The sequence below is a fragment of the Xyrauchen texanus genome, chromosome 8 (genome assembly GCF_025860055.1).
Source record: "Xyrauchen texanus isolate HMW12.3.18 chromosome 8, RBS_HiC_50CHRs, whole genome shotgun sequence".
Classification (NCBI taxonomy): Eukaryota; Metazoa; Chordata; class Actinopteri; order Cypriniformes; family Catostomidae; genus Xyrauchen; species Xyrauchen texanus.
In genome coordinates, this window is record NC_068283.1 from 32,071,696 (window position 1) to 32,099,677 (window position 27,982).

The 27,982-nt window shown below is 42.7% G+C and overlaps 2 protein-coding genes across 4 annotated transcripts; both read right to left on the reverse strand.

The window, feature by feature from the left end:
• On the reverse strand, nucleotides 1-27,956 carry LOC127647739 (uncharacterized). Of its 3 annotated transcripts, XM_052132183.1 has the most exons (3): nucleotides 15,240-15,350; nucleotides 14,067-14,844; nucleotides 1-144 (listed from the first exon to the last, which is right to left on the reverse strand). In XM_052132183.1, the coding sequence occupies exons 2-3, from the start codon at nucleotides 14,809-14,811 to the stop codon at nucleotides 2-4; spliced, it is 888 nt and encodes a 295-aa protein (XP_051988143.1). In that variant the 5' UTR covers nucleotides 14,812-14,844; nucleotides 15,240-15,350; the 3' UTR covers nucleotide 1. The 3 variants fall into 3 exon arrangements, with proteins under 3 accessions (XP_051988143.1, XP_051988142.1, XP_051988141.1); XM_052132182.1 differs by lacking the exons at nucleotides 1-144; nucleotides 15,240-15,350 and adding an exon at nucleotides 27,846-27,956 and having other exon boundaries at nucleotides 13,638-14,844; XM_052132181.1 differs by lacking the exon at nucleotides 1-144 and having other exon boundaries at nucleotides 13,638-14,844.
• LOC127648139 (leucine-rich repeat-containing protein 3-like) lies at nucleotides 23,364-26,884 on the reverse strand. The gene is made up of 2 exons (XM_052132733.1): nucleotides 26,553-26,884; nucleotides 23,364-24,000 (listed from the first exon to the last, which is right to left on the reverse strand). Exons 1-2 carry the CDS (start codon nucleotides 26,882-26,884, stop codon nucleotides 23,364-23,366), a joined length of 969 nt encoding a protein of 322 aa, XP_051988693.1.
• Nucleotides 27,957-27,982: the final 26 nt, after the last annotated feature.

Consider the following 27,982-nt stretch of genomic DNA (forward strand, 5'->3'; position numbering starts at 1 on the left):
TTCACTTGTATGCTAAGTACATTGGCCAGCCTTTGTTGCCCTCATTCAGATTCTTGTCAATAACAATGATTCCCTCCTTCTTATACACGCTCCAAGTGTCAGGATTGATCAGTAGAACCATGCTTTGGATCTGTGATTCACAACCTTCTTTCATGTGCCACACATATACCTTTGTTCCAGTTGTTCCTTTATTAAGATTGACACTGAGCTTTTTGAACCCTTGAGCCTGAAGGTTTGCCACCTCCTGGAGGGTGGTGGAGGCATTAAGAGCAGTGAGAGCTTTACTCTTATCAGTTGAGCGCCGATACCAGAGGAAAATGTAGTCTCCACCAGCAGCACGGTTGGTGTTTTCATCCACACGAGTGTAGCCCAGCTCAAATAGTTGCTTGTCAGCATAAAAGTCAGCAGATGCGGTGATATCACAGATGTAGCTTGGCTTCTCTCTCTTCACCCACAGGTAGATATAGAGGCCTCCTGCATTACTGTTCAGATCACAGCCCAATATCTCCCAACCATTTGCCAAAAGAGCGGGTTCTTGTTTTGCATCTTTACTTACCTCCAGGCTCACAATGGGAATGTCGTATTCAGTGCTGCCATGAAAGTACCACAGAAAGATGTGATCTCCACCAACTCCTTCATTCAGATCCCTGTTGATCAGCTCATAGCCAGCTTCAGCCAGGCCACTTTTCATATCGTTGGTGAAGGAAAACTGGATCCTGGTCACAGGTTTCATGCCGCACTCTTTCTTGAACCAAAGAAAGACCTGGTTTTTACCGGCACCTTCATTGAGGTCAACATTAAGGAGCTGAAAGCCTTGAGCTCCTAGAATTTCCTCCTCGTCCTCATTGGTGGAGACATGGAGCTTTGTTATTGGCTGTGCATCTGCCATTTTGGTTATGTTTAGAGAAAGTACTTTTCAATTCTGCATAAAAAGTAAATAAAGAAAAAGCTTTTAACATAATTGCAATGCTATATAAATTCTGTATTTGACGTTAAATGCTTTTGGAAAGTTGACATGCCCTGTGGTGTGACAAGCTATACTCATATGGAATGCTATACTAAAACTATTTTAAACAGAATTTTGCTAATGCTTTTCCATTATTAGTCATGTAGTTTTGTATGATCTCATGTTAATTTAGAGACTACAGTACATTAGTTTGTCACACCACAGAACCATTAAAAACATTATTAAAATTGGTGAGCAGTTTGAGGATCAAAGATATATAGGCCTTTTTTCCCATATACAGTATAGTTTTATACATTTTAACCTAACATATTGATAAACAATATTCCTTTACAATCATTTCAATATAATTGTTTGAATGCACAATTAATCAAGTTAAAATCTTAATATGTCCAAGTATGATTACAAACCGCAACAGGCTTTGATTTGATAAAATAAATATAATCTGCATGTGCTGCTTGCTTCAAAATGAATGTGTGAACACCATTCATGATGCTCTGCGTGTGTGTATGTGTGCTGTAGTTCATGTTGTTTCGGATTGTGCTGTGAGGATTTTGTACAAACACACTTCATTTGATAGGAATAATGCAGTGTTATATTGAAAAATGTCATTCATTTAAAATCGTAAATTCATTTTAATTACAGTTCCCCTTCCCCGTGGGCGATGAAGACGATTTGGAAATAATGACGTGCTCCGTTTTCGCCGGGTAAATCCCCTCGAAACCTCCCACCTCCCCGGCACGCTTGCTTGCTTCCCCTTGCTTCCGCTTAACGGCCGGCCATCCGGTCCCTTGAGCTCCCGGACATTGAATGACGACATCACCGCTGCATCGGAGAGCGTTACAGCGACGTCTGATGTGGATAACTCACCTGGGCCTTCGGGTCTGCTCGCCCAGACCTCTCCCCCCTGCACGCCATGGCCCCCTCCTGCAAGTCCACCGGGCCAAGGCACTTCAAAATTGCACTTGGGTAGTCCTGTTCTTGATGTGCCGCAGGAATTGCACTTGAACAGGCGATGGCCACCCTCGTGGTCTGGAAACGTAACACATGGACTGGACCTGGTTGCAGTACACGAGGTCGACAAAGCACGCTTTCTCAAACGCTCCCAGCTCTGTCCATTTGGTGACACCATTTGACGACTCCGCCCATCAGTCCTCAGCGGTGAAGAAACAGACAGAGGCTATTTCAGACATCTTGCCCTGCCGCAAACCTGCCGCCAAGGGCCATGCCCTGTCTGCTTGCCGAGGGCGTCCTCCTGCAGCTTTCAAAAAAGAAAGAAAGTGTTGCTCCACCTCAACAAACAAGAATGGGCCCAGCTCTCAGCCCCAGCGTTGAGCTCCCCGCAGAAGGTGGACGCCCCTCGTCTCAAGGCCCCCCTTGAGGACCCGGAAGGCTCCCAGGCGCTCCTGACCGACCCAGAGACCGAGACGTTAGCTCCGGAGCTGGTTAGACCACTCAGTTCCCCGGTGGGGGGCCGGGAGGAGAATCTTTTGTTGAATTCATTTCATTGGCCTCACCCCCTAACGGGGGCTGCGGTACTCACACTCTCAATAATAGAGCTATTTCTTTTTGTCTCTGGGACACCTGGCCCGCAAATGCCGTTCTCACGGCACTCTGTGCCAGATTTCAACAGTCCCGGCACACTGGACACGGACCACCGCCCATGACTGTTCCTCGACCGGCCAGTTCTGACGAGTCTAGAGGACGCCTGCACTGGACCTCCTCCTCAGTCACAAACCCGCCCCCTGCCGGGCCCGCGGAGCAAGGTAAGTGCTTTGAGTTTGTTCTCAGCACCAAAGCCTCGGGACACACCCTTGCCTCCCGACTCCACACTACCTGCTCCGCCCGACATCGACCCTTCCAAAGGTTCGCGTTCGATGGCCAGGTGTATCAGTACAAAGTTCTCCCCTTCGGCCCCGCTCCGAGAGCCGGCATCCGCATACTACCTCGACGACTGGCTCATCCTGGCCCCCTCGCGAGAGTTACTATGCGCGCACAGAGACGAGGTGCTCAGGCACCTCAGCCATTTGGGGCTTCAGGTCAACTGAGAAAAGAGCAAGCTCGCCCCGGTTCAGAGCATCTCTTTTAACGGCATGGAGTTAGACTCAGTCTCGATGTCAGCAAGTCTCACCAACAAGCGTGCACAGTTGGTGCTGAAATGCCTCGCTTCTTTCAAGCCAGGCACTATGGTCCCTTTAGAACTTTTCCAAAGGCTCCTGGGTATATGGCATCCTCCGAGGCGGTCGCGCCACTGGGGTTGATGCATATGAGACCACTTCAGCACTGGCTTCAGACCCGAGTCCCAAGACGAGCATGGCACTGTGTGATGATCACCACCGCCTGCCGCCAGACACTCAAACTCTGGACAGACCTCTGCTTTCTGCGGGCAGGAGTACCCTTGCAGCAGGTGTCCTGACGCGTCCTGGTCATGACCGACGCCTCCAGATCGGGTTGGGGCGCCGTGTGCAATGGGCACGCAGCCGTGGGAGAGCCTGGAGGGCAGGCTGACCCCTTCCACCCTCAAGGTGTATGTTGCCACCATCGCGGCTCACCACGATACAGTAGACGGCAAGTCTCTGGGTAAGCACAACTTAATTATCAGGTTCCTAAGGGGTGCCCGTTGGCTAAATCCCTCCCGGCCAAGACTGTTCCCCTCCTGGGATCTCTCAGTGGTCCTCACGGGCCTACAGAGACCCCCCTTCGAGCCGCTAGACTCAGCTGGAATCAGGGCCCTCTCTCTCAAAACGGCCCTGCTGATCGCGCTAGCCTCTATCAAGAGAGTCAGGGACCTCCAAGCATTCTCTGTCAGCGACACTTGCCTGGAGTTCGGTCCGGCAGACACATATGTGATCCTATGACCGCGACCGGGCTACGTGTCCAAGGTTCCTACCACGCCCTTCAGAGATCAGGTAGTGAACCTGCAAGCGCTGCCCCAGGAGGAGGCAGACCCAGCCCTTTCGTTGCTGTGTCCAGTACGTGCTTTGCGTATCTATCTGGACCACACGCAGAGCTCTAGACGTTCTGAGCAGCTCTTTGTCTGCTTTGGGGGACAGCAGAAAGGGAACGCTGTCTCCAAACAGAGGCTCGCCCACTGGGTTGTCGACGCCATTTCATTGGCTTATCACACCCAGGCCGTGCCCCCCCCTTAAGGGTTCGAGCACACTCAAACAGAAGTGTTGCGTCCTCGTGGGCACTGGCCAGGGGCACCTCCCTAGCAGACATCTGTAGAGCAGCAGGGTAGGCAACACCTAATACCTTTGTGAGATTTTACAATCTCCAGGTTGAGTCGGTATCGTCTCGTGTTTTCTCAGGTCCGAGCCTGTAGAACTCGGTAACACGCTGACGAACTGGCCGGGTGAATCGCTTGCACCTAGCGCCCTTTCCCTCAGCCGAGGTAAAATTGTGCGCCTTTTTCCCAGGAGATCCCACCTCTCGGATCCCTGGTTGATTCCTCCCTAGCCCTCATGGGTCCACAGTTCAGCGGAGGAAATCGCCGACCCAATCCACCGTGGGTACTTAATCTACCCTGTACTGAAATAGGTGCTCCACAGGTTAAAGGCCTCCTATGCGGACTCCTCCTGTGTGTAATCTCCACAGTACTGTCCCCTCACGAGTGGACTCCCGTGTCTCCCTTAGGCAGTTCCAGCTGCCTCGGTCGCCATGCTGTAGCAACTCCCTCCTCTACGAGGCTGGATCTACCACCGCGCCAACTTTCCCACATAGGACCTAAGCGGCCATGTGATGTATTCGCCACCTTTACCTCCCCTGCAGGGTAGGAGTGGTCTCTGCAGGGTCTTCTCCCCCTGAAAGAATAGGAAACTGGGTAAGACCCCCTTCCCTTAATGCATGTAAGGGCCCGGCCGTGAAACATAGAGAGAAAAGAGGCCCAGCCAGGCTTGGCCCGTTCCCAGGTTGGCAAGCATCACCTTGTTCCCCTCAGTAGGGTAACCAGAAGAATTCTGATGATTTATTGGGGCATTGGGAAGGGAACGTGCAGCCTGATACAGCTGGTCGCGTTTGCACGTAAGAATACCTGCCAGCTTCTGTATCAGCAGTTCACGAACACGGCGCAGCGCATGGCATGATTTAAGTGGGACCCCTAGTGTTGCTTCTCCGACACAACGTCAAGAGTGCGACAGAAGGGGAACATCTTGGTTACGTAAGTGGAGGGAATGAGACGTTGTGTCCTCCCCGCCATGTCGCTGAGCCGAGCCACTGTTGTGGCCAGACCATTTCCAGCTCCTCAGAAAAATCCTGAATGAACTCTTATTTTTTCAACTTTTAATTACTTTTAAAGTTGAAAAACCAGACTCACACAAGTAAGTGGTTGCAAAAGGAAGATGGCATTTCAGAGCACTCTCAGCTAGGATGGGAAAGTCATTTCTTACATACATCCAGTAGTTAGAGAGGGAAAGGGCCTCAAATTTCATTTTTAAATCCCATGAAGTAGTCATCTCAATCAGCTCCTCCTGTGATTTTAAGTCCAGACAAGAGCCTACATCAGGGGCAAATGGGTTCCTTACCCAGTTTAGATGGGTGCTGTCAAGGTCAGGGAAATAGTCTCTGAAATATCCCTGGAGGTGCTCCAGGTGGGATTGTATCAGTGGAGAAATGGTGTCCAACTCGCCACCAGATGACAGCAGCTCTTGGTGTAATAGTGGGAACATTTCTGTAATTCCCTCCTTGAGCTCGTTTGACCACAGCGTAATCTTCAGGGAAAAAGCACATACTTTGTTTGAAAAAGCATGTATGTGTCACACCCTTGCATGCTTTGGTTAAGCACATTCAGATGACAAAAAATGTCAGCCATATATGCAAGTTTGAGAATCCAGGCTGCATTTGTAAAACGGTCAACCAGCTGATGTTTCTCAGACAAGAGAAACTCTGCAACCTCCCTCCGCAACTCATACACACGGTTCAAAACTGCCCCCCGTGAAAGCCAGCGTACGTTTGAGTGAAGCAGCAATCCATCAAAACAGGCTCCCATTTCTTTACACAGAAGAGCAAACAGTCTGTGTTTCAATGGGCGGGCTTTAATGAAGTTTACTACATGTATTATGTCCTGTAGTACCTGATTAAACTGTGCTTCTCGATGGAGCATACGGTGCGTGAACGCAGCATTCGGGGCCTTCTGTTTGATGAGAGCCGTCACCCCACTGTTCTTCCCAGTCATAGCCACGCAAGGAGACCAGTCAAGTCCATTTGAATTAATATATTCGTCAAGCACTTGTAAAATCTCTTTCCCAGTAGTTCCACTTTCAAGTGCCTTACAAAATAAAATATCCTCAACGAACATTTCTTGGGAAATGAATCTGATGTACACAAGCAACTCGGCAGCGTTAGCCACATCCGTACTCTCATCTAGCTGCAGTGCAAAATATTCGCTAGCTCTCACCTGGTCCAACAGTTGAGCAGACACATCCTCAGCCATGTCTCCAATACGTCTGCTCACAGTGTTATCAGAGAGTGGTACAGCGTCAATTTTATGGCAGCATCCTCACCCAGTAGCTATTTAACAACGTCTTTGGTAGCTGGTAGTATCAAATCCTCCCCAATTGTGTGCGACTTTTTAGCTCGCGCTATGTGAAAGGAAGCCAAAAACTATGCCCTCAATGCTCTCTCAGGGACAGTAGCTTGCCATTGCTCGTCAGGTGTTTCCTTTTTAAAAATCTATCCATTTTGATAGAGCTAGCCAGCTAACTAAATAAACAGCTGAATAGCTGAGCACTGACGGTTGTTACCAAGGCTACACTGACAGATTACGTGTGGTGTACCAGCCAATCAGAAAGATTAGCATTAAAAGTTTAATGTTTAGATACGCGACAAATTATTATAATGCTATTTCATAACAATACTCATAATAATATAAATATGTTTATATATATTTTTAATATTTTTAAAATATTTATAAAATGTATTAAAAAAAAATCTTTTTTTTTCCTTCCAACTTGCTGCGGCCCCCCTGGCGCCCCCTGGCGGCCCCCACTTTGAAAACCACTTGTATAGAAGACTATTTAATTTCAAATAAGAGGCATGATCAAATATCTACTTTTCAAGCATATAATAATTGCTGTATTTGGGATTTATAATAATAATAATAAAAATAAATAATATATATATATATATATATATATATATATATATATATATATATATATATACTGCATATATATGTGTGTTGTAGAAGCTGTTTGAATGACGATCTATCTTTGTTGGATTTATTCGTTTTATGCTTAAGTGTAACTGCTTTTTAAAGGGTCCATAAGAGGTGTGGAAAAAGTGTTATCCAATCATTTTTGACCACACACTTACTGTAACATCAGGTGCATCTACTTCTCTGTTAGAATGTGAAAGTTTGGATTAAAGAACAAAAATGAAACCACATCCCAGAATTCATATGATTTAAAGGTGGTTGTTTTTTTTTAATTTTTTTTATTTTTGCATGCATAGCAGAATGTGATATAGCTGCCACACGTTTCATACACTAAGACAAAATTAAGCTCATATAATTGTTCTAAACTGAACAACCAAACTGTTTCTTTTAATCTTATTGCATTTGTTTTTCAAGTATTTGCAGTACACGGCAAGACATTTTGTCCTGTTGTCGCATATAATACGTTTTTATTTACAATAAGTTTCATACATTTCTCAAAAATGGGAAGAAACTACAGTCAGAAATGTTTTCAAAACTTTTGAATTCATGTTTAAAACATAAATGTAACTACTCTGAATTACACATCAATTAACTTAATTTGTACAGTAGTTCCAAATTCAATATGCAAGTTGAAAAAAATATAGGTTAAAAAAAAGAAACAAACAAACAAATGCATCAGCAATAAATGTGGAACAGGGAGTCTGATCATATGCTCAACACAACATTTTTCAGAATCAAATTGTTTTTTAACGGAATTTCCCAATCAGAAATGGCACAATGGTGCTCTTTAGTTTGTAACTCTGAAAGACTGTAAAAAAACAACAACAAAAAAACAGTAATTTTCTGGAAGATAGTTTGCCGTAAAATGTCTGTTGAAAAACAGAAAAGTATTGTCTGATTAAAAAATATAGATAAACTGTAAAAAAAAAAAAAAAAACAGTAATTAGCTTTACCATAACATCTATTTCTGTAAGTTTTCTTTTTCATTCTTTTAAAGATAATTATTCTGTGTTTTAGAGGTGTATGACTGTATTCTAACAAATAATATATTTTAAAAGTCTTGTAGAGCTTAAGTACAGATAATTACTATTGTTATTACAAAAATATACTGTAAATCTAAGACCATTACATATAAAACACACACACACACACACAAACAAACAAAAAAAACATGTAATTTTATTTTGCAAAATCCTGTAATAACTGTCAGAATATATATATATATATATAAACAGTATCTCACAAACGTGAGTACACCCCTCACATTTTTGTAAATATTTGATTATACCTTTTCATGTGACAACACTGAAGAAATGACACTTTGCTACAATGTGAAGTAGTGAGTGTACAGCTTGTATAACAGTGTACATTTTCTATCCCCTCAAAATAACTCAACACACAGCCATTAATGTCAAAACCGCTGGCAACAAAAGTGAGTACACCCCTTAGTGAAAATATCCAAATTGAGCCCAATTAGCCATTTTCCCTCCCCGGTGTCATGTGACTCGTTAGTGTTACAAGGTCTCAGGTGTGAATGGGGAGCAGGTGTGTTAAATTTGGTGTCATCACTCTCACACTCCCTCAAACTGGTCACTGGAAGTTCAACATGGCACCTCATGGCAAAGAACTCTCTGAGGATCTGATAAAAAGACTGGTTGCTCTACGTGAAGATGGCCTAGGCTTTAAGAAGATTGCCAAGACCCTGACACTGAGCTGCAGTATGGTGGCCAAGACCATACAGTGGTTTAACAGGACAGGTTCCACTCAGAACAGGCCTCGCCATGGTCGACCAAAGAAGTTGAGTGCACGTGTTCAGCATCATATCCAGAGGTTGTCTTTGGGAAATAGACGTATGAGTGCTGCCAGCATTGCTGCAGAGGGGTGGGGGGTCAGCCTGTCAGTGCTGAGACCATACGCTGCACACTGCATCAAATTGGTCTCCATGGCTGTCATCCCAGAAGGAAGCCTCTTCTAAAGATGATGCATTAAGAAAGCCAGCAAACAGTTGCCCCTGCAGCAGGTGACCCGACGCGTCCTGGTCACGACTGATGCCTCCAGATCAGGTTGGGGTGCCGTGTGCAAGGCCACGCAGCCGCGGACCGTTGGAAAGGGGCCCCACTGCGCTGGCACATCAACTGCCTAGAGTTGCTGACTGAATTTTTTGCCCTGCGGAAGTTTCTCCCGTTAGTTCGAGACAAACATGTCCTAGTCAGGTCAGACATCACCACCGCATACATAAATCACCCGCCACATGTCGAGACTCGCCCGTCGTCTCCTCCTTTGGAGCCAGACGCGACTCAGGTTGCTGCATGCCACTCACATCCCCGGCAACCTCAATGTGATGGCGGACGTGCTGTCACAACAACGCTGGCCCGTTGGAGAGTGGAGGCTTCACCCCCAGTCGGTTCAGCTGATTTGGGAACGGTTCGGCAAGGCCCAGGTAGACCTGTTTGCCTCCCAAGAGACCTCCCATTGCCCGCTCTGGTATGCCCGAACAGAGGCTCCCCTCGGGCAGACGCGCTGGCACACAGCTGGCACTCGGGGCTGCGCAAGTACGCAATTCCCCCAGTGAGCCTTCTTGCACAGGTGCTGTGCTAGGTCAGGGAGGACGAGGAGCAAGTCACCCTTGTGGCTCCTTACTGGCCCACCCGGGCCTGGTTCTCGGACCTCGTACTCCTCACAACAGCCCCTCCCTGGCAAATTCCCCTGAGGAAGGACCTTCTTTCTCAGGGATGGGGCACGCTCTGGTATCTGCATCCAGACCTCTGGAACTTCCACATCTGGCCCCTGGACGGGATGCAGAAGATCTAGCTGGTCTACCACCTGCCGTCGTAGACACAATCAGCCAAGCCAGAGCCCCCTCTACCAGGCAACTTTTCGCCCTGAAGTGGCGCTTGTTCGCAAATTGGAGTTCTTCCCAGGCTGAAGACCCACAGAGGTGCGCAGTTAGGTCAGTGCTCCTATTCCTGCAGGAGAGGTTGGAGGGGAGGCTGTCCCCATCCATCTTGAAGGTGTATGTTGCTGCTATCGCGGCCCACCACGACGCAGTAGATGGTAAGTCTTTGGGTAAGCACGACTTGATCATCATGTTCCTAAGGGGCGCACGGAGGTTAAATCCTTCCCTGCCAAGTCTGTGCCCCTCCTGGGATCTCTCAGTGGTCCTCACGGGCCTAGAGAAACCCCCCTTCGAGCCGCTAGGATCAGTTGGACTCAGTGCCTTCTCTCTAAAAACGGCACTGCTGATCGCGCTCGCTACCATCAAGAGGGTCAGGGACCTGCAAGCGTTCTCTGTTAGCGACGCCTGCCTGGAGTTTGGTCTTGCAGACACACATGTGATCCTAAGACCACGACCGGGCTACGTGCCCAAGGTTCCTACCACGCCATTCAGAGACCAGGTGGTGAACCTGCAAGCGCTGCCCCGGGAGGAGGCAGACCCAGCCCCTTCGTTGCTGAGTCCGGTACGTGCTTTGTGTACCTACTTGGACCGCACGCAAAGCTTTAGATGTTTTGAGCAGCTCTTTGTCTGCTTTGGCGGACAGCAGAAAGGGAACACTGTCGCCAAACAGAGGCTCTCCTACTATGTGGTGGATGTCATTTCATTGGCCTACCACACCCAGGCTGTGCGCCCCCTTGCGGGTCCAAGCTCACTCAACAAGGAGTGTTGCGTCCTTGTGGGCACTGGCCAGGGGTACCTACCTGGCAGACATATGTAGAGCAGCGGGTTGGGCAACACCTAATACCTTTGCGAGATTTTACATTCTCAGGGTTGAGTAAGTATCGTCCTGTGTCTTCTCAGGTCTGAGCCGGTAGAACTCGGTAACACGCTGACGAACTGACCGGGTGGATTGCTAGCACCTAGCGCCTTTTCCCTCGGTCGAGGTAAAATTGTGCGCTTTCTCTCCCAGGAGATTCCATATATATTCGGATCCCTGGATGATTCCTCTCTAGCCCTATTCAGTGGAGGAATTCGATGACCCAATCCACTACAAGTACTTAATCTACCCGTACTGGTATAGGTGCTCCACAGGGCCGGACTCCTGCGCGGACTCCTCCTGTGTGTATTTTCCGAGGTACGGTCCCCTTGTGAGTGGACCCGTGTTTCCCTTAGGCAGTGCCAGCTGCCCTCTGGTCGCCGTGCTGTTGCAACTCCCCCTCCTTGAGGCTGGATCTACCACCGTGCCATTTTTTCCACATGCAACCTGAGGGGCCCATGTGATGTATCTCACCACTTACCTCCCCGTTGCTGGGCAGGTGTGGTCTCCGCAGTGTCTTTTCGCAATGAGGAGCCGAGCCAAAGACCCGGCGCTTTCAGCGGTTGGTTCAGTGTTGTGGCCGGCGGGACACAACGTCTTGTTCCCTCCATCAGGGAACGGAGGTTACGTCAGTAACCGAGACGTTCCCCGTCTGTCACTCACTCAACGTTGTGTCGATGAGTTGACACTAGGGGTCCCCATGGAAAATGCCACAAGAGCTGAACCGAGTTACGCAGACCGGCGGTGTGAGACGGGCAAACCTCTGTGTGCCTCGTAGCCAGCGCAGCAAGCCGTCGCAGAACTACCCCCAACACATTGGCAGGCATGAAGCAGTCCCCTGCACCTAGGGGAACGGCTAACTGCTTAGAAGTATAAGGACTGGCTGGCCCAGCCGGGGCCTTCTCTCTATAATTCTCTCCTGTAAAAGGAACGAAATTTTTTGGCTGGGGGCCAAATATATGGTCTAAGCTTTAGGTGTAATACACACGGTCTTACCGGTTAGGTGTGGAAGCACATCGTGTGGAGTGGCGTCGTGGTAGATCCTACCCAAGGGGGGAGGAGTTACTACAAACACGGCAACCCAGGGCAGAGGGCCCTCTGTCCAAGGAAGATGCAGTTTACCGGTAGGGAAACCATTTTGCGGGATATACATCACACGGGGTTGCCGAAGGGGACAACCAGCACATGTGAAGCACTCACCTCAGTACGGGGGCCTAGTGACGCCCGTACCAGGGTGGCAGCGAGCCTCTCCGAAGACTCGACGGCCGCTAGGCTAGGGAGGAATAACGTCCAGGGTTCACACTTCCTGCGAACTGGTGAAAGAGCTCACGTCTTCGCCTCAAAGGAGGGGAAAGGTGCTATGCACAAGCGATACACCTGGCCAGCTGACCTGAACTTACCTGTTTGTGTCACCTGATAACACCCCGGACAAACTGGCTCAACCCTGAGGTTAAAGAACCTCGCAAAGGTGTTAGGTGTTGCCCAACCCAAGGTTCTACATATGTCTGCTAGAGAGGCGCCATGGGACAACGCCCACGAAGAACGTTGTATTATTTATACTCACGTGACATTGAACAGGTAAGAGGCGCATGCCTTGTGTTATTCAGTATGAAACCATGTGCCTGTGTGAACAAAGCATCTTACATGCTGCTCATGTTTTATAATTTCAGGTAAGCGATAATTGAAAATACACGCATGAATATTTGTGTAAGTGGTGGCCAAGTTAAATGCATTAGGTTATAGCTGTGGATCGCAGTATTCATATGAGTATATGAATTTAAATCAGATGAATTGTGTGATTTGTGAAGTGTTTTCACACTCAAATATGTCCTTAAATTTTCCTTGTTTTAGACTACAACAGAGCTGTGTTGAGTTTAATGTCTGGATTTTTGTGTTTGTCGGGGGTCAGGTGGGGTTAGTGTTTGTAGACATAACATTGTCAAGGCAATGAAGTTGTAAAATTGGCTATGACTTTACAGAGAAAAGGTTAGTAAGTGTTTTTGTCACACTAAAATAATTTTTACACGCATATCTTTTATGTCTTGTATACTTTTGAAACAGTGAGTATTTTAACATTCCAAAAAAATTGTTTTTAGTTAAATATGATGACAATGTTAAAGAAAATTGCAGTGTTGCGTTATTCAGTTTGAAACCATGTGCCTGCATGAACACTGCATCTGACATGCTGCTCATGTTTAGTCATTTCAGTTTCAGTGTTTTGTGTTTTTGACAGCTGGTTGGTTTGCTTTAATGGAGGTGGTATCAGGGCACAGATGCACCAAGTCTTTGTCAGCATCAATGTTATTTTTCTGCCAGAACATTAAGATATTTTGTAAGAGTTTTTGAATCTGTGAGGTTTGAAGTGAATGTTGTCTTTGGGTCTATATTCTACCCAGTATTTTGGCTCTGTTATATAAGATGTAAGAAAAAAATATGAGTAAAAAATGGCAACCTCTGTAGCAAGATCAATGTGCTTACATCACTGGGCCAAGATTCTAGACTTGTGCTCTTGGCACGTTGGAGCCATGGGGTGGTGCTATTTTGAACCGGCAATGCATATTTACACTGAACTATCAGTAACTATCAGTAATATCAGACCTTTTGTGTAATTGAAACATGATTGTAGATGCAATTGTGTAGCCTATTAGTTGCTTAAAAGTTAAGCTTTTATTTTATGCATATTCAAATGTAGGTCTATAAATAATCACTGGATAGAAAAGCTATAAGACAGGCACACACACACATACACACCAATTTTTATGTTCAAAGTTTTCTTTATTTCATAACACACACTAACATGAACACAAAGTTCAAATAAAATGTGTATGGTTGAGTGCATTAACACATCCACATCACAAAATGCTTTTTAAGAGTGTTTTTAAATCACAGATTAATCTTAAATTTCCAAAGAATTACAATTTACTTATTGTTTGAAAAGTTGAAATTTAAAGTATGATCAACATAATAGGCTTATGTAGTTGCCAGAAAGATAATGATTAGACTCTTTAAAACAATGCCTAAATACCATAAAGGCAGAATCAATTTTCTGTTTTTCACTTGTATGCTAAGTACATTGGCCAGCCTTTGTTGCCCTCATTCAGATTCTTGTCAATAACGATGATGCCCTCCTTCTTATACACGCTCCAAGTGTCAGGATTGATCAGTAGAACCATGCTTTGGATCTGTGATTCACAACCTTCTTTCATGTGCCACACATATACTTTTGTTCCAGTTGTTCCTTTGTTAAGATTGACACTGAGCTTTTTGAACCCTTGAGCCTGAAGGTTTGCCACCTCCTGGAGGGTGGTGGATGCATTAAGAGCAGTGAGAGCTTTACTCTTATCAGTTGAGCGCCGATACCAGAGGAAAATGTAGTCTCCACCAGCAGCACGGTTGGTGTCTTCATCCACACGAGTGTAGCCCAGCTCAAATAGTTGCTTGTCAGCATGAAAGTCAGCAGATGCGGTGATATCACAGATGTAGCTTGGCTTCTCTCTCTTCACCCACAGGTAGATATAGAGGCCTCCTGCATTACGGTTCAGATCACAGCCCAATCTCTCCCAACCATTTGCCAAAAGAGCGGGTTCTTGTTTTGCATCTTTACTTACCTCCAGGCTCACAATGGGAATGTCGTATTCAGTGCTGCCATGAAAGTACCACAGAAAGATGTGATCTCCACCAACTCCTTCATTCAGATCCCTGTTGATCAGCTCATAGCCAGCTTCAGCCAGGCCACTTTTCATATCGTTGGTGAAGGAAAACTGGATCCTGGTCACAGGTTTCATGCCGCACTCTTTCTTGAACCAAAGAAAGACCTGGTTTTTACCGGCACCTTCATTGAGGTCAACATTAAGAAGCTGAAAGCCTTGAGCTACTAGAATTTCCTCCTCGTCCTCATTGGTGGAGACATGGAGCTTTGTTATTGGCTGTGCATCTGCCATTTTGGTTTTGTTTAGAGAAAGTACTGTTCAATTCTGCATAAAAATAATAAAGAAAAAGCTTTTAACATAATTGCAATGCTATATAAATTCTGTATTTGACGTTAAATGCTTTTGGAAAGTTGACATGCCCTGTGGTGTGACATGCTATACTCATATGGCATGCTATACTAAAACTATTTTAAACAGCATTTTGCTAATGCTTTTCCATTATTAGGCATGTAGTTTTGTATGATCTCATGTTAATTTAGAGACTACAGTACATTAGTTTGTCACACCACAGAACCATTAAAAACATTATTAGAATTGGTGAGCAGCTTGAGGATCAAAGATATATAGGCCTACTTTCCCATATACAGTATAGTTTTATACATTTTAACCTAACATATTGATAAAGAGAGAGATTTTCATGAAATAAATTATTACTTTACCAGTGAATGCAGAACGTCCCTTGCTGTGTGTTGTAGAAGCTGTTTGAATGACGATCTATCTTTGTTGGATTTATTCGTTTAACTGCTTTTTAAAGGGTCCATAAGAGGTGTGGAAAAAGTGTTATCCAATTATTTTTGACCACACACTTACTGTAACATCAGGTGCATCTACTTCTCTATTAGAATGTGAAAGTTTGGATTAAAGAACAAAAATGAAACCACATCCCAGAATTCATATGATTTAAAGGTGGTTGGGTTTTTTTTTTTTTTTGCATGCATAGCAGAATGTGATATAGCTGCCACACGTTCATACACTAAGACAAAATTAAGCTCATATAATTGTTCTAAACTGAACAACCAAACTGTTTCTTTTAATCTTATTGCATTTGTTTTTTCAAACCTTTGCAGTACACAGTATCAAGACATTTTGTCCTGTTGTCGCATATAATACGTTTTTATTTACAATAAGTTTCATACATTTCTCAAAAATCGGAAGAAACTACAGTCAGAAAAAAAAGTTTCTTTCTAAAAAAAGAAAGAAAGAAAGAAATGTGGAACAGGGAGTCTGATCATATGCTGAACACAAACAATTTTTTTTATGGAATTTCCCAATCAGAAATGGCACAATAGTGCTCTTTAGTTTGTAACTCTGAAAGACTGTAAAAAAAACAACAAAAAAAAACAGTAATTTTCTGGCAGCTGGATTTTGGTCCAATCAAAATATGCCATTACTAATATTTATTTTAATTAACTACAACTCAAAATATGAAGTTATGCATACTTAAAAAATATATGTTTTTGAAATCATGAATATGCTTTGTATAAACTAAATTTTTTAAGCCATGTTAATGTAATAATTAAAATATATACTTTTAGGTCACTTGAAATGTGTTAGTAGTATTACTTAAAAATGTTTTGCAACTGCCTTTTTCTTTTTAAGTTTCCTTAACTTAAAGCTACACATTATGTCACTTTTTGTTTGTTAAAAAAATAACAAAATGTTATTATCTTCCAAACCATGTCTTTACCCAAATATACTTAAACCTGTATTAATGATTTATATAATAAATATTCTAGAGCTTTCGGGATGTGATGACGTCATATCTGTACACAGAGAAAATAAGCTCCGGCTTATTTGAGAAAAATTGACTATGAATCATTAAAAATGGCAAACCACCAGGGAATCAGCATTTGTAAAAACAAAGAAACCCTGAACAGAGTAGAGTCTACAAACAAAAAGGGAAAGCGACAGAGTCTGTAATAAAATCTGAATCAACATTGGTTTTGCTTTTCACAGGTGGTGACAACTCAGAGATCTGAAATGATTTAAAAGCCCAGAGATGGCTTATTTTATTGATATGGTTTATGTACAGTTGTGTAGTCACACACACACTCACACACGTCTGAAATGCAATAATTATACTGTAACTGTTCAGAACTTTTCCCTTGCTAGCACACATGTATATTTCTCTTTATAATGGCAATGATTTAAATAAATAATTTAGTCCTAGGTTTGACAAGGACATGTGAGTCTTGAAATGATGTTGACCACTGGTTGGCAACCATGACAATCTATAAATTATTTACTACCATGGTCTATTTGGTCAGAATATCCTGCAGTTATAAAAATGTTACAACGTTTGTCCTAAACAGACTAGCAATCGTTATGTCTAATGTTAGCGAACATAGCCTAACTTTTGTAAGGCATTTATTTCAAAACATCAATGTTTCCAATAAGTCAAAACATCAGCAAAAGATATGGCACTTACCTGCTCAGATGACATGTTTTCGGATATCCGCCTTTATTTGTCAATTCGCGCTTATGAGATGTCCTGTATTCACGTGTACACAGATGCCTCAAACCACATTCATCCACACAGAGCCGAAGCGCAACCAAAACAATGTTCTTCCGCAAGATGCATGCAGTTTTATTTTTTAACCGCTAGAGGGCCAAAAGTTATATAGTGTAGCTTTAAATGTTACGATTTTGCTACTTAAACATAAAGTAATATATTTTAAAAAAAACAAGCAAACTGCATGTTGTAAACATATTTAATAAAAGGCAAGGTTCAATTATTGACAAAACATGAAGCACAACACTGAAAGAAAAAACACATTTGACAGCGACAGGATAAATTGCCTACAGCTCCATTAGTGTTGTACATCCTTCAACATTAAAACCTTATAAAGCCACCTGTCTTTAAAACTCTTTTGGGTAACTCAGGTCCAATGCATAATTCCGTACAAACGTAAAAATACATTTGAAAAGCCTGGGCAGGTTGGTGATGACTTTACTTTCAAGAACAATGATATTTCTGACCAGATTGCAGTGAATTGCATCCTCTGTGAGTTCTCTGACTGCTGTTAACAGGGCAACTGGTGAATATACATCATTTGGCTCTTCTGAATCTTCAGCCCTGAAATGCAGAAATAGGAAAAACAGAGAAACATTTATTAAAATCTGTTTCAAAATACACACTTATATAAAACTATTTCACACAAACATTTTAATTATTTAATTTTTTTATGTAAATTACCTTCTATAAAAGGATCGTTCCCCCCAAAATGAAAATTCTCTCATCATTTACTCACCATCATGCCATCCCAGATGTGAATGACTTACTTTCTTCTGCAGAAAACAAATTAAGATTTTAGAAAAAAATCTCAGCTCTGTAGGTCCATATAATGCAAGTTTATGGTGACCAGAACTTTGAAGCTCCAAAAAGCACAAACAGGCAGAATAAAAGTAATCCATATGAACGCTTTTGGCAGACGCTTTTATCCAAAGCGACTTAAGTGTCCCTGCACTTATTACAGGGACAATCTGGAGTTAAGTGCCTTGCTCAAGCACACAATGGTGGTGGCCGTGGGGATTGAACCAGCAACCTACTGATTAACAGTTATGTGCTTTAGCCCACTACACCACCACCACTCCACACAATACAAATGTCCACTTTCACTTTCAGATGTGAACCTGAAACTAAACAGGCTTTCAGATATAAATGTGAAAGTGGAGATTTATAGTAATAAAGGACTTAAATATTGGTTGGTTTCCCACCCACACTAATTATATCACTTCAGAAGACATGGATTTAACAACTGCTAAATATGGATTACTTTTGTGCTATTCTTAACTGCTTTTGGAGAGTCAAAGCTCTGACACCAATTCACTTGCATTGTATGGCGTTACAGAGCTGAACTACTCTTTTAAATATTTGTTTGTGATCTGCAGATGAAAGTCATACACATCTGAGATCGCATGAGGGAAAGTAAATAATGAGAGAATTTTTATTTTTGGGTGAGGTATTCCTTTAATTTAAAAACATTTTTAAATTATTTAGAAATGTGTGAATAAAGTAATTTACCCTGTATGTTTTGGAGAATCTTGAGATGTCAGAATTTGTAGAACATCTAAGAAATGAGAAATGTTTTCTGTTTTCTGCACACACAGATTCTGTCTGGGCTTATAAACATAAACATATTCTAACATAACATGTGAATACAACTTTTCAGTACACACCTTTTAAGGGATAGTTCACCCAAATATTAAAATTCTCTCATTTTCTCCATCCCAGATGTGTATGACTTTCAAACAAACTCAAAGATTTTTAGAAGAATATCTCAGCTCTGTAATTGAATTCAATGCAAGCGAATGAGGACCTAAACTTAAGCTCCATAAAGCACATAAAGACAACTTAAAAAGTAATCCATACAACTCCAGAAGTTAAAGCTATATCTTTAAAGCGATCTAGTTTTTATTGTAAGTGAGAACAGACCAAAATATAATAAATGTTTTGGTATAAATCTCCTTGACGATCATGATTTCAAGCTTGATTACACTTCCTATAGTGCCATCTAGTGTTGTACAAATGCATTAAGCACCAGGAAGTGTAATTGAGCTTGAAATCACAGTTGTGCTTAGAGATTGCAATGGCAAGATGTACAGTGAAAAGGGGGTATTATTTGTATCTGTTCTCACACAAAACCAACTGGATCACCTCAGAAGACATTGATTAAACCACTCGAGTCGAATTAATTACTTTTATCAACCATCATTCACTTGAATTATATGGACCTACAGAGCTGAAATATTCTTTTAAAACTATTAATTTGTGTTCATTAGAAGAAAGAAAGTCATACACATCTGAGAGAAATTATGAGAGAATTTTCATTTTTGGGTGAACTAATCTATACAAATCCGGTGGTTAAATATATATCTTCTGAAGCTGATAGTTAATAAAATAACTTAAATATTGATCTGTTTCACCACACCCATCATATCACTTCTGAACAAATGGATTTAACCACAGGAGTCTTATGGATTACTTTTATACTGCCTTTATGGTCTTTTTGGAGTTTTACAATTTTGGTATCCTTTCACTTGCATCGTGAGGACCAACAGAGCTTAAATATTCTCATAAAAATCTTGTGTACAGGAGAGAAACTCATACACATCTGGGATGACATGAGGATCAGTAAATGAGAGAGGTTTTATTTTTGAGTGAACTATCCAGTTAAGTTTGGGACAGGCTCAATTTACTGTGTAAAATCAAGGTCTGTTGAACCTCAGAGCAATTTTAATCAACTAAGACCATAATACCTTTAAGTAACGAATCAAGAGAATCTCAGCAATTTCCCCAGAAGTCTTTTCCAACTTCAATGACTTCTGACAAGATATAAAGTCATCAGCGAAGACTGTGCTGATCAAGTTTTGCATTCGTGTGTTTGGTCGATTCTGGTTTGTAAAGCGCTACTCAGCAAACACCTGAAACAGAGAGATAAGAAAGGCTAGTTACATTCAGAATGGATTGAAAGACATCCCTACAAATTATCCATTTAGATCAAATAAAGAAATATGTCTATTTTACAGTAAACACACACATACACACACACACACTTGTTACAACAAAATACATCCACCTTGTTCAAACTAGGGTGTGAAACTAGTCCAAACATGTCCTTTAAGCTCTCAATATTCTTTAGAATAGGGAGAAAAATGAATAGCATATAAGTCTACAAGTTAAATTACACAAGAGTAACCTTAAAAAAAATTTAATTTAATTTAAAGAATCACAGGCTAACTCCACTAAACAAAAATTCCTCAATGTTAAAATACTTGTAAAATGTAGAAATTGTATCTCTGTCGATACACCGAGGAGCTGCTTAAGTTAAGCATGCACTGCATCATTTAAATACTATCCTGTAGACGGATAACACTTATTAGATAGCTGTTAAACTAAGAGGTTACTTCAGTTACCTAAACCAACAACTTGCTGTAAGTCTCATTCCAACATTAAGTACTGTTTGGGATATTTATGTAAATGTAATATTTGTGGAGTCACGTGGCACCATGCGAGGGTTGGATGTGTGAATGTCGAGCTCTGCGCACTTTGCTAGTTTTAATACTTTTTATGTCATAAACCGGTGAGATTCGATACACTCTGATTCTTAACTGTTCTAGGAAGACAATATGTCAAAGAATTCGATATCCTCGGGCTCTGGAGACATTAAAAGACACTTACGTGCTCAAGCTATAGCCCCTGAGCAACAGGCCGAACACCCGGGTACAATCTGGCCAGTGAGGTGAAAGAGATTCAGCATCAACTGCTGAACATGTCGGCAATTCTGATGAAGGTCATTGCTGACATGGAAGATCTTGCTGTAATAAATCGATTGATCACTGCCACGAAGATGAAATTCACTAAGTTGGTTACAAGAATGGTGGGTGTTGAGAAACGGATCAATTATCTGGAGTGATCGGAGAGGGAATTAGCTGCTAATCCGCTAGCGTCCGAGACAAACTTGGAGCACATCTGGGAAAAGTTGAAAGATCTTGACAATCCTAACTGGCGAAACAACGTCCGAAGTTATTGGAATCCTGAGGACGAAGAAGGCAGAGATATGGCGAAATTCCAAGACTGGCTCTTCCCAAGGAAAGGTCTTATTTTCCTGATTATTTTAGAGTGTAAATCTATAGGATCTTGTGGTCTTTGAGACGTGGTCTGTGAAATTTGTTATCGATGGTTTCCATAGACTGTTTTGGAAGACATTATATTACTGTAATCCAGTGTAATGTGCCTCACCATATTGACTGCTCTAGGTCTATTTCACATTTTGTTTTGTATGTTTCAGAGAGTCTTGGAGCTGGATGCTGTGGCAATTCAGCACATATATATTTACATTGATGAGGCTGGCTTCAACCTAGCCAAAAGAAGGGGATGGGGATGTAACATTATTGTCCACCGTGCCATTATGAATGTCCCTGGACATCGTGGAAGGAATATCACCCTGTGCACAGCAGTTAGTCAGCAAGGCATCTTCCATCACAATGCCAACTTTGGTCCCTACAACACCTCCCTTCTCATCACATTCCTGGACACAACACGGCATCCTCATTCCAGCAGAGCAGAGTGGTGGACCAGAGCAGCCCAGGTATGCTGTCATCTGGGACAACGTCAGTTTCCACTGGACTGCTCTGGTCCACAACTGGTTCATCCACCACCCACAATTTATTGTTCTATGCCTCACACCATATTTCCCATTCCTAAACCCAACTGAAGAGTTTTTTTGGCATGGCAATGGAAGGTGTATGACCGCCATCCCCTCGCACATATGCCTCTTCTCCAGGCAATGGAGGATGAATGTGGTTAAGTTTATAGTGGGGGCTTTCGGCAGCTGGATCCATCACTCCAGAAAATACTTTCCCTGCTGTTTAGCCAGGGAAAATATTGCTTGTGATGTAGATGAGGTGCTGTGGCCAGACCAAAGGCGGAATGGCAGATGGCAGAATGCAGCCTAATTTCTATTTTACATTTTGCATGTGTTTTTGTCTTTTTGCATTTAGAGTTTTGAAAGAAAGAGCAACTTTAATTTTTATTTTTGTACAGAAAACCTTTATCTTACTGAATGTTTTTCCTGGTTTTCTCCTGTTGGGTATGGGAAGTGTTAAAAAATAATGCATTTTGGAAATAAATGGCAACATTTTTGTTACTGTATTGCATTTGTGTGTGTTTATTTATGTATATTTGAATAGGTATACATTACTGTAACAATCTTTTACAACCAGCTACAGTGCAACACTGACAATACAAAAGACATAAAGCTACTGATGGGATATTCATAATTGTGTTTTATGTTGAGCACATCAGTGTGTTGTTGTTGTTTGGTAGACAGATCTTTTTATATGATGCATGTATGTCATTTTGATGCAAAACATTTTGGAAAGTGATAAATCAGATTTGAATGCAGTGTTTGCTTTTGCTAGAGATTTGTAGAGGTTTGCGTTTTGGAACAATGGGCCAAAGATTCAGCAAACGTGTAAACAATTGGGGAAAAGCTGTAAAAGTCTGTGGATACTAAAGATGCAAACAAATTGTTACACAAGTACAACACGTTGTACCTCTTACTGTAATAGTTCTTATGTTATTTGTTAATATATTTTTTCCATGTTTTTGATGTTTCAATGAGCAATTGTTTGACAGTAGTGCATATATTTGCATGATGACAATCCCTTGAACAGTAATACAAAAGCACCATGCCAATAAAGCAAAAAGGTTTTCAGCACCTTTAAAACACAGCCACCGTTAAAAGGGATTTACACAGACTATAGCACAATGAAGTCATGTGACATATCCAAGTTTCTATACACTTAAATTAGTGAATTCAACAAGGGCCCAAATAAATTAAACTACATTTTAAAGGAAAGCTTTTTATTATTTTGCTATTAGTGTCAAGTGTGGCATTAATAATTATGTCACATGTAATAATGTAATTAATGTAATAATATTGATCACAGTCAAAAAGTATGACAAGAGCCAGGGCTGTAGCTAGTGGGGTGAAAGGTGGTAATGATTCTAGGGGCCCAAAGGTACAGTACAGTGGGCCCCACAAAAAATTCTAAACTGTATGTTTTAATAGGAAAGGGGCCCAGAGCAATATACAGTCAGGGGGCTCAGATTACCTTGCTATGGTCCTGACAAGAGCACAAAACATGAAGAATCTGGATTGTGATTGATTTGATGGTAAAAATTTGGAAAAGAATATACATAACTGTAATAACGGAGGGTATTGGCACTCCATTGGCAAAATACAGTAGGTTGTTCATATTTACGTTATAGCCAGGTTTTAAGAGTTAATGATTCCACCTTGCCTGCTGGGGAGAGATTTTAGATACTCAAGGTGGCATATGGCTTCTTCTTGGTTGTGTCTGACATAGTAAACCATGTATGATATAACCATTATAAACCAGCCAAACATTGTTATCAGCATAGCCACGTCAGTGGTCCTCCTGAGTGCTGCACAGAAGTCGAGATCAGCCGCCACTAAGATGAATGGCATACCTTGTGCCCCAAGCTCTTCTGGCTCAGAATTGTTGCAAACCACCTCAGCGAGCGAGGATGGATCCAAGAGCTGCTGTGGCATAGCCAGTTGCAGACGGCAGTCACACAGCCAGGGGTTATGAGAGAGGTTAGTCTGGGCACTGAGGTCCCCCAACAACATGGGATCCAGGGTCTCTAGCTGGTTGGAGGAAAGATCTAGTCTGCTCAATGAGCCAGCCAAACCTAGGAATGCTCCAGGTTCCAGGTGAACCAGCCTATTGTGTGAAAGATCTAGCTCAAACAGCAGGGGGAGATCAACAAAGGAATCAGATGGTATGGTAACCAGTAGGTTGTTATCCAGGTATAGATGTTGTGTAATGTTGGGAAGGCCACGTGCCCTCCGGTCGGCGTGCTGTTGCAACTCCCCCTCCTTGAGGCTGGATCTACCACCGCGCCATTTTTTCCACATGCAACCTGAGGGGCCCATGTGATGTATCTCGCCACTTACCTCCCCGTTGCTGGGCAGGTGTGGTCTCCGCAGGGTCTTTTCGCACTGAGGAGCCGAGCCAAAGACCCGGCGCTTTCAGCGGTTGGTTCAGTGTTGTGGCCGGCAGGACACAACGTCTTGTTCCCTCCATCAGGGAACTGAGGCTACGTCAGTAACCGAGACGTTACCCGTCTGTCACTCACTCAACGTTGTGTCGATGAGTTGACACTAGGGGTCCCCATGGAAAATGCCACAAGAGCTGAACCGAAGTTACGCAGACTGGCGGTGCGAGACGGGCAAACCTCTGTGTGCCTCGTAGCCAGCGCAGCAAGCCGTCGCAGAACTATCCCCAACACACTGGCAGGCATGAAGCGGTCCCCTGCACCTAGGGGAATGGCTAACTGCTTAGATGTATAAGGACTGGCTGGCCCAGCCGGGCCTTCTCTATTATTCTCTCCTGTAAAATGAACGAAATTGTTCGGCTGGGGGCCAAATATATGGTCCAAGCTTTAGGTGGAATACACACACGGTCTAACCGGTTAGGTGTGGAAGCACATCGTGTGGAATGGCGTCGTGGTAGATCCTACCCAAGGGGGGAGGAGTTACTACAAACATGGCAACCCAGGGCAGAGGGCCCTCTGTCCAAGGAAGACGCAGTTTACCGGTAGGGAAACCATTTTGCAGGATATACATCACACGGGGTTGCCAAAGGGGACAACCAGCACATGTGGAGCACTTACCTCAGTACGGGGGCCTAGTGACGCCCGTACCAGGGTGGCAGCGAGCCTCTCCGAAGACTCGACGGCCGCTAGGCTAGGGAGGAATAACGTCCAGGGTTCACACTTCCTGCGAACGCAACTGGGGAAAGAGCTCACGTCTTCGCCTCAAGGGAGGGGAAAGGCGCTATGCACAAGCGATACACCCGGCCAGCTGACCTGAACTTACCTGTTTGTGTCACCTGATAACACCCCGGACAAACTGGCTCAACCCTGAGGTTAAAGAACCTCGCAAAGGTGTTAGGTGTTGCCCAACCCAAGGTTCTACATATGTCTGCTAGAGAGGCGCCGTTGTATTATTTATACTCACGTGACATTGAACAGTTAAGAGGTGCATGCCTTGTGTTATTCAGTATGAAACCATGTGCCTGCGTGAACACAGCATCTTACATGCTGCTCATGTTTTATAATTTCAGGTAAGCGATAATTGAAAATACACGCATGAATATTTGTGTAAGTGGTGCGCAAGTTAAATGCATTAGGTTACAGCTGTGGATCGCTGAGTATATGAATTTAAATCAGAAGAATTGTGTGATTTGTGAAGTGTTTTCACACTCAAATATGTCTTAGAATAGTTTCCTTGTTTTAGACTACAACAGCGCTGTGTTGAGTTTAATGTCTGGATTTTTGTGTTTGTCGGTGGTCAGGTGGGGTTAGTGTTTGTAGACATTTTTTTTTAGTTAAATGTGATGACAATGTTAAAGAAAATTGCAGTGTTGCGTTATTCAGTTTGAAACCATGTGCCTGCATGAACACTGCATCTGACATGCTGCTCATGTTTAGTCATTTCAGTTTCAGTGTTTTGTGTTTTTGACAGCTGGTTGGTTTGCTTTAATGGAGGTGGTATCAGGGCACAGATGCACCAAGTCTTTGTCAGCATCAATGTTATTTTTCTGCCAGAACATTAAGATATTTTGTAAGAGTTTTTGAATCTGTGAGGTTTGAAGTGAATGTTGTCTTTGGGTCTATATTCTACCCAGTATTTTGGCTCTGTTATATAAGATGTAAGAAAAAATATGAGTAAAAAATGGCAACCTCTGTAGCAAGATTAATGTGCTTACATCACTGGGCCAAGATTCTAGACTTGTGCTCTTGGCACGTTGGAGCCATGGGGTGGTGCTATTTTGAACCTGCAATGCATATTTACACTGAACGTGTTCAGTTGCATAAAACAAAAAGCTAGACGGAGTACAGAGAATGTCAAGGACATGTTTTCTATGTGCCCCATTGTTGCTATTAAAACTATCAGTAATATCAAACCTTTTGCGTAATTGAAACATGATTGTAGATGCAATTGTGTAGCCTATTAGTTGCTTAAAAATTAAGCTTTTATTTTATGCATATTCAAATGTAGGTCTGTAAATAATCACTGGATAGAAAAGGTATAAGACAGGCACACACACACACACACCAATGTTTATGTTCAAAGTTTTCTTTATTTCATAACACACAATAACATGAACACAAAGTTCAAATAAAATGTGTATGGTTGAGTGCATTAACACATCCACATCACAAAATGCTTTTTAAGAGTGTTTTTAAATCACAGATTAATCTTAAATTTCCAAAGAATTACAATTTACTTATTGTTTGAAAAGTTGAAATTTAAAGTATGATCAACATAATAGGCTTATGTAGTTGCCAGAAAGGTAATGATTAGACTCTTTAAAACAATGCCTAAATACCATAAAGGCAGAATCAATTTTCTGTTTTTCACTTGTATGCTAAGTACATTGGCCAGCCTTTGTTGCCCTCATTCAGATTCTTGTCAATAACAATGATTCCCTCCTTCTTATACACGCTCCAAGTGTCAGGATTGATCAGTAGAACCATGCTTTGGATCTGTGATTCACAACCTTCTTTCATGTGCCACACATATACTTTTGTTCCAGTTGTTCCTTTGTTAAGATTGACACTGAGCTTTTTGAACCCTTGAGCCTGAAGGTTTGCCACCTCCTGGAGGGTGGTGGAGGCATTAAGAGCAGTGAGAGCTTTACTCTTATCAGTTGAGCCGATACCAGAGGAAAATGTAGTCTCCACCAGCAGCACGGTTGGTGTCTTCATCCACACGAGTGTAGCCCAGCTCAAATAGTTGCTTGTCAGCATGAAAGTCAGCAGATGCGGTGATATCACAGATGTAGCTTGGCTTCTCTCTTCACCCACAGGTAGATATAGAGGCCTCCTGCATTACGGTTCAGATCACAGCCCAATCTCTCCCAACCATTTGCCAAAAGAGCGGGTTCTTGTTTTGCATCTTTACTTACCTCCAGGCTCACGATGGGAATGTCAGATTCAGTGCTGCCATGAAAGTACCACAGAAAGATGTGATCTCCACCAACTCCTTCATTCAGATCCCTGTTGATCAGCTCATAGCCAGCTTCAGCCAGGCCACTTTTCATATCGTTGGTGAAGGAAAACTGGATCCTGGTCACAGGTTTCATGCCGCACTCTTTCTTGAACCAAAGAAAGACCTGGTTTTTACCGGCACCTTCATTGAGGTCAACATTAAGAAGCTGAAAGCCTTGAGCTACTAGAATTTCCTCCTCGTCCTCATTGGTGGAGACATGGAGCTTTGTTATTGGCTGTGCATCTGCCATTTTGGTTTTGTTTAGAGAAAGTACTGTTCAATTCTGCATAAAAATAATAAAGAAAAAGCTTTTAACATAATTGCAATGCTATATAAATTCTGTATTTGACGTTAAATGCTTTTGGAAAGTTGACATGCCCTGTGGTGTGACATGCTATACTCATATGGCATGCTATACTAAAACTATTTTAAACAGCATTTTGCTAATGCTTTTCCATTATTAGGCATGTAGTTTTGTATGATCTCATGTTAATTTAGAGACTACAGTACATTAGTTTGTCACACCACAGAACCATTAAAAACATTATTAGAATTGGTGAGCAGCTTGAGGATCAAAGATATATAGGCCTACTTTCCCATATACAGTATAGTTTTATACATTTTAACCTAACATATTGATAAAGAGAGAGATTTTCATGAAATAAATTATTACTTTACCAGTGAATGCAGAACGTCCCTTGCTGTGTGTTGTAGAAGCTGTTTGAATGACGATCTATCTTTGTTGGATTTATTCGTTTAACTGCTTTTTAAAGGGTCCATAAGAGGTGTGGAAAAAGTGTTATCCAATTATTTTT

Coding starts and splice junctions, on each gene's coding strand:
- LOC127647739 (XM_052132183.1), bottom strand. CDS start 14,811: ATGGCAGATGCACAGCCAATAACAAAGCTCCATGTCTCCACCAATGAG. Junction 145..14,066: donor TGTGTGGCACATGAAAGAAG/GTTGTGAATCAC, acceptor ACATGAAAGAAG/GTTGTGAATCACAGATCCAA.
- LOC127648139 (XM_052132733.1), bottom strand. CDS start 26,884: ATGAAGACACCAACCGTGCTGCTGGTGGAGACTACATTTTCCTCTGGT. Junction 24,001..26,552: donor GGCAACAAAGGCTGGCCAAT/GTACTTAGCATA, acceptor GCGCGGTGGTAG/ATCCAGCCTCAAGGAGGGGG.